This window comes from Meleagris gallopavo, chromosome 10, assembly GCF_905368555.1.
Source record: "Meleagris gallopavo chromosome 10, MGAL_WU_HG_1.1, whole genome shotgun sequence".
NCBI classification, from domain to species: domain Eukaryota; kingdom Metazoa; phylum Chordata; class Aves; order Galliformes; family Phasianidae; genus Meleagris; species Meleagris gallopavo.
The window spans coordinates 3,341,422-3,352,110 of record NC_139413.1 but is presented as its reverse complement, the minus strand read 5'-3'; the positions used below and the strand labels follow the sequence as shown (position 1 = coordinate 3,352,110).

Here is a 10,689-nt window from a genome sequence, read left to right as displayed (position 1 = left end):
AGGTCCCTTCCAACCCCTTCTGTGATTCTGTAACGCCTGGGCTCCTATGAAGGACTCCAGACCCTTGCACGACTTTTTGATGAATCTAGCGAGCTCGCATGAACCGAAAACATTGTCAAAATAATGAATGCAACGTTTAAAACGTAACACGCTCAGCCTGAAAGCAACACGCAGAAAACAACTCGTCAGCACAGGTTGGGCGGCCTCCCAGGCAGGGCGAGGCGCAGCACAGAGCTCCGCCCCGCAGGCAGCTGCTGCGCAGGCGCGGTTCGGCTCCGCGCCCCGACAAGATGGCGGCGTCCGCGCTGTGCTGGGCGCTGAGGGCCGCTCGCCAGGTCAGCCTCACTCCTGCCCTTCTCTTTCCCTGCAGAGACGGCCTGGAGCTGCAGCAGAACCCATCAGGCACCACGGCAGCCTATTTTCTGTTGCTCTTTTTTAACTAGGTTCTCCCAAGCCAAACGCGGGGCTACTACGTGGACTGGAGAATGCTGCGCGATGTCAAGAGGAGGAAGCTGGCCTACGAGTACGCGGACGAGCGGCTGCGGATCAACGCCATCCGGAAGAACACCATCCTGCCCAAGGAGCTGCAGGTACGGGCAGGGCACACAGCACACCCTGACTGGCTTAAGTCTCCCTTTCTCCTCTGAATTGTCAGTTGCATAGCTTGGGAAAGCTGTTTTCCTTTATTGTGCACTGTCTGGTTTCTTGTATAGCTGCCTGAATAAAGATTTTTACTCTTTTGTTTAGAAGCTTGGAAGCCCAATCCTGCCAGAGCCATTAGTTTAATTAGAAATTGTTAATTTTAACATAGAATCCTAGAACAGCTTACATATAACCTTATTTTTTTCCTGTCTTCCACTAAAGCCCCATTATCCTGTCACAATCAGGCTGTGTACAACTTTGGTCCCCCTCCTGCTTGTACCCCTCAAGTACTGGAGGGCTGCATTGAGGTTTCCCCTGGATCTTCTCCAAGTTAGACAAGTCCAACTCCCTCAACATTTCTCCATAGGAGAGATGCTCCAACCCTCTAATAATCTTTGTAGCCCTCCTCAGGACCCACTCCAACTGCTCCACATCCCTCTGTGCTTTGGGCAGGTCTGGATGTAGTACTGCGGGTGGGGGCCGTTGCAAGGGCAGAGCGGAAGGGGACAGTCCCTTCCCTGCCCACTGCCACCCCTCTGTTGCTGCTACCCAGGACTGGCCCTCTGGGCTGCAAGAGCACACAGCTGTTTCACTTTCACCTTTTTGTCCACCAGGAGCCTCAGGTCCTTCTGTGCAGGGCTTCTCTCAAGGATTTTTACACAGACGATGGTGAGGCACTGGAACAGATTGCCTAAGGAGGCTGTGGATGCCCCATCCCTGCAGGCATTCAAGGCCAGGCTGCATGTGGCTCCGGGCAGCCTGGTCTGCTGGTTGGCGACCCTACACATAGCAGGAGGTTGAAACTAGATTATCACTGTGGTCCTTTTCAACCCAGGTCACTTTATGATACTGATTTCTTCTCCCAGTCTATACACATATCTGGGATTGCCCCAGCACCAGTACAGCACCTTGCACTTGGCCACGTTGATCCTCATTAGGTTCACTTGTGCCCACTTCTCAAGCCTGTCCCAAACTTTGGATGACATCTCTCCGTACTCTTACATCAGCTGCACAACTCATCTTGGTGTCATCCTTAATCCTGAATTCTTTTGAAGATATGGATCCCCTTAAAAGGTAGCCTGATAATACTGCTTTTCAATGCTTGCAATATAATGGGAACTTTTGTAGTCCAGCATCACCTTCCTTTTACCTCCAACCATGTCTTCCTACCACAGGATTCTTTAAGCCTTGTTTTTTTGTTGTTTTTATTTATTTTACCAACTGCTGCTACCTGATGCTTTCTGCTGACTTTTTGTTCTCTTGTAACACAGACAGAACTTGAAGCTTTTCATTAGAATAGAGACATTTTCACTCATTCTCTTCTGCCTGTAGCTCCTTATGAAGTATGAGCTATAATATCCATTTTATTGCAACAAAGCATAACCTGTGAAGGCAGATAAGAAACAGCTTATCTTAAAGGAGTAACCCACTCTGTATTTACTGGCTTGAGGTTGTATGGTACATCAGAAGGTTAAATTTTAAGCCTTGATGTAGATCATTTTACATTCACTGTTAGGGTGTCCAGAAAGAGAGGCAGGAGGAATTTTACTATTAAATATTCAAGCATACTCATGATGTAATAGTAGCTTGTAACGATACGTGTTCTACAACTGGATTCGGAGGTCTGGAAATAAGTCCCCTCAAAATCCTAGGGAACATGGTTGAACTCTAAGCTGTGGTCTTCTGTTTTAGGAAGTGGCTGATAAAGAGATTGCTGCTTTGCCCCGGGACAGCTGCCCTGTGAGAATCCATAATAGGTGTGTCCTGACATCCCGCCCTCGGGGGGTGAAGCGGCGTTGGAGGCTTAGCAGGATTGTTTTCCGCCATTTTGCTGACCACGCTCAGATGTCTGGGATACAGAGGGCCATGTGGTAGTTCACCGCATGGATATGCGTTCAGGCAGAAAACACAAGACAGGCTCAGTTTGCAAGTACAGTTAAAACAGACTCCTATGTGCAAGTCCAGCATCAAAGTGATGCAGGATGGAAGAAAAGCCACACTGACTCATTTAATGGATTGTGATTGGCATCAGCTCACTGACAAGCAGCATCATAACTACACTAAGCCAGTCTGTATAAGAAGCAGTTTTATTTTGAGGGAGGGGAAAAAATAAAAATAAAAAAAAATCAATCGCGTTGTTGCAGAACTGAGCTGAGGTCTGTGATGTGGGTAACATTAAAATAAAGACATATAGCAAAGGCTCATTTAAGCTTTTTTTTTTTTTGCCACTATACGGTTGAATTCACCATGGTAATTTAGATAAAAGCATAAATGAAACTTCACAATAGGGCAAAGTAGTATTCTGCCATGAACAGGCATGAGCATGAACTTAAAAACATAATCTCAAGTTCAGATAATCTTGCTATGCAAACTTAATACAAACATATTAACAAGCGACAAAGAACGGGTAGAGAACCTACTGGAAACAACATGTTAATATTCTTCTCCTACCTATAGTGCAGAACTTGTTCCAGTGCTTTAAAAACAAAGTAGCAATTAAGTCCTAGTCCAGACCGTAAAAGGGTAGTAATGGCTTGCTTAATTTGGCAGGTAACATTAAGTAAAAGTAAACCTGTCCCTGGGAGAAACACAAGGAGGAAGCATGAAAGGAACAACAGTAGCCCCAGCAAGCCTGCTGCTAAGTTCATGTTTGCCATGTACTCTTCTTCAAAGCTGGGCAATAAAGGGGAAATGGCCACTCTGCCCTCCCTAGCTGTATGTGGCAGTGGCTGCAATAAATAGGCCAAGTTGTACTGTCCTCAGGTGGAAGGAAGACACATAGGCAGCAAGTTAACAGCAATCCACCATCCCAAATTTTGTAAAACTTTGGTGTATAACTTAACACATTACTTACTCTGTTACATTAAAACCTTTCAAAGTTGATAGGAGGTTATGGAGCTTCTCTCTTTTCCTTATACACTGCTAGAGCCAGGGTCAACTCGCATCAGCAGCCCACTACTCTTCTGTGACTGATGCCACCTAAAGACACCCCAAGGAGGTCACACTTAGCATAGAAGTTAAAAAGCAGTTTTCAAAAGCCGTGAGCAGTTAAACAGGTAGTACTTAAATTTTTTTAATACCACAGTATAAACACCATACCACTTCTGCTCAACTAGCAAGTGCACTGCCTTGAGACAGCGGTTCTACTTGCCTCAGCATTTTTCCTTTTGTCACAACATACTATCCCACGTGTCAAAAAAAAATGTACCCCACAGTGACATTAGTCCCAGTACAGATGGGTACTGATGTCACTTGCAATAGAGAGACCTTGGCCCATCCTGGTTTAGGATTCCTTTTTTCTTCTACATTCCCTTCTCAGTTTCACAAAAGCCTCCACTTATCTGAGGGAGGGTAAGGATTTACCTACGCTCCACTCCTCAGGAAATGGTGAATCACTTGACTGAAGAAAATGCTTTATAAGCTGTTTTATTTAAATATTTTCTCCAACCTGAAATGGAAAATGAGTGTCTCTGCTTGGAAGAAGATTGTGTAAACAATGATCTTTGCAGCACAGCGAGTTCTCACATGGAAGATCTGTATTAAGGCAGCCCTTAGAGTACTTTCAAATATCCATTGGTATGTCCCCTTTGGATTGCTTTTCTCTGCTTTCAACCCAGGCCTTGTTGATGGTGCGCTTCATTTCATCATCTCCTTCTGCATACATCTTTTTCAAAAGGTTCATAAGCCCTTCACTAGGATCTGAGGTGTCATAGGCAGCCTTCCTGCAAGACAGATATATATGAGAAGATCAGTCCTAGCTAACAATTCTCTGCAAAAAATCTGAACAGTATTTGTTGGAAACATCCTGGCAACAGGGAGCATTTTGTTTTGGCCAAGTCTTTACACCATGGAAACCATTAATCACACTTTTGTCACCATGTCCTGAGGTGCATTTAGACTAAATGCAATTCCACTTAAAAGCTGTCCAGTTAAGGATAACAGGAAGCAGTTTGCAGTAAACGTGACCCACCACCCAAAATTAAGTTTAAAAAGCAGGACTTGAGCATAACAGAAAGTGCCAACATCTGTCTGTGAAAAGTGAATTAAAAGAAAAAATAAAAACCAACAGAAGAATGACAACACTGAGCTTTTCAAGTGGCCATCTCCATGACCCAAAAGGCATTTTCTGCTTCCAATTTTTATGGAGTCCAGAGGTTAATTAACTGCCTCACTATAACACCTTGCATTTCAAAGCAATTTTCTCATCCTACAAAGCCAGCAACAGTGAAGAAAAATGATACTCCATGTGGGAAGCATCTGGGTATGACAGGACCTACATTACCAGACTTCATGCTATGCCATCTTTGGCTAAACTACCTCTATATCCCATTTTTCTAAAATCCCATAGGTATTTTGCAGGTAGCTGCAGGCTACCTGAAAAACACACAGATCAAAATAAATCAGCAGAGGGAGAGGGAGTGAGTTCAGCAAGTACGGGGCTAGGCACCAGCCTCAAAGACTTGAACACTGGTAAGCTGGGAGGAATATTTCTGAAGTGACTCATTTGTCTCACTGTAAATCCTCAAGCCTTCGAACAAGGCAGCAATGCTAGCCCTGTCAGGCTGGGCAGCAGATGGTATTTCTCTGCACAAGAAACAGATTTAATAAAATCTGTATCAATAAATCAATAATAAAATGACTGTGTTCCTCCAGCAACTGATTAGTAATCAAGTCACCTTCTCCTAGTCTTTAACGCTGTTGTTTGAGAGGTGAAGGCAGTTTTGCTCTGATTAGCCAGGAGTGATCAGTTCAAGCTAGTCATTCTATAGAGATAAAAAAAATAATTAAAAAAAAAAAGAATAGTTGATGTCAGGCATAAGTGTCTCAAAAGTGAATGCTTCCACACTTCACAGTGGGCATGCAAATTCTTTTCTGGATGAGAATGTGTATATTTTAAAACAGCATGAAAGTATTATAGTAATTTATACTAGCTATATATTACTACATACACACACACACAAATGCATTTTGTCCCCAGGTGTTTCTGGCAGTAGCTTACCACTTTTTCCACGTTCAGTGCCCAAGCTGCTGTAGTACTGGTCCCAAGAATTTGAAGCAAACTGATCTAAATTAGTCTGAAAATTTTGTACAATGACCAGTTAAGCAAAAAAAAAAAAAAAAAAAAAAAAAAAAAAAAAAACCACCTCGGCCAAAAGGATGCTGGGTGTTTTGTGTGGGCATTTCAAATGCATGTAAAAAAAATATTATTTTGACCAGAATAGCTGCAGGAATAATGTAAGTATTTCTACAGAATATAAAAACAAAGTCAACCTCACCAGAGCAGCTCTTGCAAGAAACGCAGCCATCGAGATATAACTGACTCATTAATTGGCTAATTATCTCTAGCACTCTGTCTTATTTCCAATGATGTGACATTCATAATAAGCAATAAACCAGTAGAAGAGTGGCAGTCAGCTCTCAAAGAGTGTCTTCTCCACTGTCAGTCTTACTGGTACCACAAAAATCCCAGCCTAATGATTCACAAATACCTTGGGGGCTTGTGCACTTCTCTTAATCTGACTGTCAGTGCATTACAGCTCTTCTTTGCCTGTCCTAAAGGAGTTTCAGAAAAAAAATAAGGGGCAAAGAGACACTTACTCTTTCTCTTTGCTTTCTTTTTCCACTTGAGTGAGACACTCCCATTTTTCCTCCCGCTTCTTCTTACACATCACAAGGACTGTGTCTGTCTTTATCTGGATGGAGAACAGCAGGATAGGAATTTAGAATACAATAAAGGGTGCTAGACACAACCACAATGAGTAACATGAACTTTCACCTCTTTCTATATCCACCCATTCCCAAAACATTTCTTTGCTGTTGATTTTTAGGTAATATACAGAAATTCTAAATGTATTCAGCTTCACAGCACCAAATATTGACTTCACTGTGATGGATTAAATGGCATGGCTGATAGAGTACTAGTACAGTACTACAGTACAGCAGAACATACAGTGCTGTAGAAGCACCAGTCAGTCACTTTAGGATACTAAAAGCACACAGGACTGTCTGGTAAGTGGTGATACCGAGTTTTGGAAGGAGTTCTCCCAACTCATTTCTCCAAGGTCAAGAAACTGGTTTAAGGGCATTGCTTCATCTCGCAGTATGTTTGCAAGTTATAAGCAAAGCCTGTTTAATTGCTGCCCTGACCTAAATTCCTCAAAACTGCTGTGTGCCATGGCATACAAAATTCTGCCGGAGCATTAGCTTAGCTCAGTGGCATGACCACTGTTCTTTTTCACACTATATTGGGGAAAAAAAAAAATAAATAAAAATCATTGGAGCACCATTCTTTTTTTTTTTTCTTTTGGTACATATTCTAGTTTTAGGACTATTTCAAACTGAACCATCATTTGGTTCAATGGTGCTACAAGCAGCAAAGTGGGAACAGTATTTCAGTTGCAGTCATCAGCAGTGAAAAGTTGCTCCTGTTTAACCTATCCCTACCAAAGGCAGAGCAAGTTTTGACGTTGTTTTGGGCATTGTGCCTAATTAAGCTACTCAAGGCTTCAGTCTGCTGACAAGCCTCCAGTCCTTAAAACTGTAAAGGCTCTCAGAAGTGTTTCAAAGCAGAAGAATGCAAATTAATGCTTAGTGGAATCTTCTGCTTAATTATTGCTGAAATCCCAACTGGAGGGCTATTTAGAAAAAGCATACGATACCTAGCTATGATCTTCTCCAAAAAAGCCTAAGGGCTCTAGAGAATGATTCCACAATTACAGCAACTAGAGATTCTTAAGAATGGCATTCAGACAATGACCATGGTGCTACCTGTAACACACGGGGTTTGCACTGACCTTTCTGGAGCTGCCTTCCACAGAGATGGGCTTCAGGAGGTTGTTGAATGTCATGGTGTAGTTCTTCCCATTCAGGTTCTTCACTAGCAGATCAAATGACCTGAAGCCAGAAGGTGGGGAGAGGACCAACATAAATAAATCCTCTAATCAGTACGAGACTGTTGCACCCCACCACTGAAAACTGTCTCAGAACCCTTTAGCAGGTGTATTACTTGGGAGAGTATGTCAACTGGCCTGAGTTTCCTCCTACCCAGGGCTTTCAGTTGGATTTAATACTGCCACATAAAAAAAATATATATAGATTTAGAAACAAATCAAGATCCTTATGGCGTTCTTTCTCACTGACCTCCTACAACCAAAGCAATTTTATTTAATCAACATTTCAGTTACATCACCATTAAAAACAGGGCTGGCACTACATACCCTGTCAAGCGTGATGAAGTATAACAAGCATTTGTAAAATTTTTTTTAAAATGCCCTCTGAAGAGGCTTAAGGGTATGTACTAAATAAATAGAAGTAGGGAGGCAGGAAAAGGTCTAGTTGATCCAAAACAGTACTCAACACTACACAGTCCTGCTTTTCAATCCATATTTTAACAGTTCCTCATCCATGCTTCTCCCTCATGGCGTAGTGCAACAAGATGAACTCACCTCTCTGTGAAATTCACCTGCACATTCTCAGCTGGAAGCTTCTGGACTCCATTTAAAGAGACATAAATCTTAATAAACTTATCTGACTGATCCCAACCTGCAAGAGAATAAGAGATTAAGATCTAGCTTTCCTCCGTAAACTTAATGCATTCTGTTCTATGATTGCACGATTCCAATACTCCCACAAAGTCCCCTGGTGATGATCACAACCTGTGCCTTACTGAAACAACCTTCAGAGGGATAAGGGAAATGTGTTACTCCAGAATAATTTGAAAGCGAAAGAAAGTCCTCACACATTCCTGAACTCCTCTAAATTTGGAGAAAAGCCATGCATCAGCTCAGTTAAAATGACAGAACTCTGTCTGTGCAGGAGTTGGAGATGTCTGGTTTTGCTGCAGTTTCGTTGGCCCACTTTCTCCCAACACACCAGACAAGTATCTTGAGAAATTCCTTCTCCTTTTACCTACGTGACAAGCAGAGAAGCCAAAGCTCACTCTTTCATTCTTGCTGAGTGCTACGCAATGGAAAAAACACTCGCTGGTACTGCAGGGACCATTAATACCTTCTACCAGTATGGGACAGCACTCAAACCAACTGAACTAACACATACTGCACTCGGGGCCACACAGTAAGCACACAGAACCTTTATAAGTGGGGCTTCCAGTACAAAATGAACATTCAAGACGGCTTCTTATAGCGACTGTAAGGGCTTTTTGAGAAGCAAACCTACCGTAATTGTTGATTTTCACTGTGTATCCTCCCAGTGATGATTTTTCTTCCTCTATCACATCTTTTGGCTTTGGCAGAGGCTGATTCTTGATTTCTAGCTCTAGCTTGTGCTTTTCCATCATCAGGACATCACGCAGCCGCTTCCTCGTGGCTTTCGCAAGCAGCTCTTTAACCTCCTCCAAATCCTTCTGCAGCTGTTTAACAACAAAAGATCGCACACGCCGATCAGACGCAGCCCTCCTCTGCTCAAGGTTCACAGCCGAGCTCTCCCCTGCTCACCAGATACCTCAGATTCACGCAATCAACGTCACTCGGCATGCTGCTAAGCACGAGGCTACGAACACCTTTCCTCCCCTACCACACGTACTTCAACGTTTAGGCTCCGATCAACCGGGACACAGCAGAAAGCCGTAAATGCTTTACAACCGAAACAGCTTCTCCGCGTTCAGAGGCCAACAGACCCCTCGCCTTCCCGCCAGTTCCCAGTCAGATCAGGGGGAAGGAAGGGAAGCCGCTCACCTCCTCGCGCACAGCAGCCATGTCGCGTGTGGCACAACGCCGAGCCGCGCCTCCCCAGCAGTACCGACAACCCCACGGCCCCTCTGGAACCTTCCGACCTCCCGCTCCGCCCCCGCGCAGCGGAAGTGACGTATGTCTCCTCCTCCCCGGGGCGCACACTGCCCCCTTAGCCACTTCCGCTCTCCCAGCGGAAGGGGCGGGTCAAATCGCGGCGTTGCCATGGCGACGAGAGGCTTGACTGACAGTGCCCTAGAACCCGAGGAAGCGGGGCTGTTACCTCAGTGGGTTCCCCCCGCCTCGCGCGCTGCGCGTGGCTGCCGTGTCGTATTTTCACCTCAGTCTGTGGTAGTTCGTAACGACCGAGCTCGGCACGCACATTGTTCCACCCTGGGGGCTTGGTTTTATTCCGTCCCTCTTCAGCTTTACAGTTGAAGTATGTAACACGGTGCCCAACTTGAAAAATATAAAACTATGAACAGTTGAAACAAGTAATATTTAGAAGGATTGCTCTTGTAGATCGGCTCTATTCTGTTGCATCTTTTTACTTGTTCTTCTTTTGAAGTAAGGGTTAAACACCTTCCTAGCAGGTGGTTTGCCCTCAGAAGGAGGATTTGGACAGTGTTATGGCAGAACACGCTGCTGCAGTATTTCTGTCTGCGATAGTTTTCAACCTGTTACTGGTTCCCTTTGGAAGTAGATCCTCAAGTAATGCTTCATTTCAGTGTTTGGACTGGATGATCCTAGAGGTCCTTTCTAACCTTAATGATTCTGTGATTCTTCTTCTGAAGCGTCTATCTGCTCCTCAGCCTGCAGCTTTTCAGCCACAGATTTCATCTGACAGAATGCATTGTGGTCAGCCGGAAAGAACTTCTATGGCACGGTTATTTAGTGGGGTAAGCCCAGTTTCTCCTTCTGAAGTTGTTTCCCTATGAGCGGCTGCTGAGAGGAGAAAAAAATCGGTGCAATTTCCATTACTATAATTAGAGTCTCTCCTCTGTTGTGGGATTTCATTAGGAAGCGTTCATAGCTTTAGAATTTAAGTTGGTATTGCTTTGCAATTTGATTTCTGGATACAGGGGAAAACACTTAAATACATAAGTGCTCCTGTAATTTGCTTGTTTTTTAGCAATTTTTAGCTCTTCTACTATGAAAACAAGTTCTGCATAGCTCTTCCGGGGGTAAAGCTGCAGTGCCACCTGAATGCTGCGTCCTACCTTGGCTATAAGCAGGAGAGAATGACAAAAGTTTTCTTCTGTGCATCCTCATGAGGAGCCAAGTGGCTTCTCCCAGGGGACAAGAATGGGAACTGTGCAGCAGGAGGGGAAAAAGGAGCTTGGTTAGGACTGGCAGGAGT

The 10,689-nt window shown here is 44.0% G+C and overlaps 2 protein-coding genes across 2 annotated transcripts; one reads left to right on the top strand and one right to left on the bottom strand.

The window, feature by feature from the left end:
- The first annotated feature begins 186 nt into the window (after positions 1-186).
- On the top strand, positions 187-2,846 carry MRPS14 (mitochondrial ribosomal protein S14). Its single transcript, XM_003208535.5, has 3 exons — positions 187-335; positions 444-590; positions 2,335-2,846. The coding sequence occupies exons 1-3, from the start codon at positions 291-293 to the stop codon at positions 2,515-2,517; spliced, it is 375 nt and encodes a 124-aa protein (XP_003208583.1). The 5' UTR covers positions 187-290; the 3' UTR covers positions 2,518-2,846.
- CACYBP (calcyclin binding protein) lies at positions 2,712-9,495 on the bottom strand. Its single transcript, XM_085231862.1, has 6 exons — positions 9,336-9,495; positions 8,818-9,010; positions 8,088-8,184; positions 7,437-7,536; positions 6,241-6,335; positions 2,712-4,364 (listed from the first exon to the last, which is right to left on the bottom strand). The coding sequence occupies exons 1-6, from the start codon at positions 9,354-9,356 to the stop codon at positions 4,205-4,207; spliced, it is 666 nt and encodes a 221-aa protein (XP_085087988.1). The 5' UTR covers positions 9,357-9,495; the 3' UTR covers positions 2,712-4,204.
- Between the last annotated feature and the right edge of the window lie 1,194 nt (positions 9,496-10,689).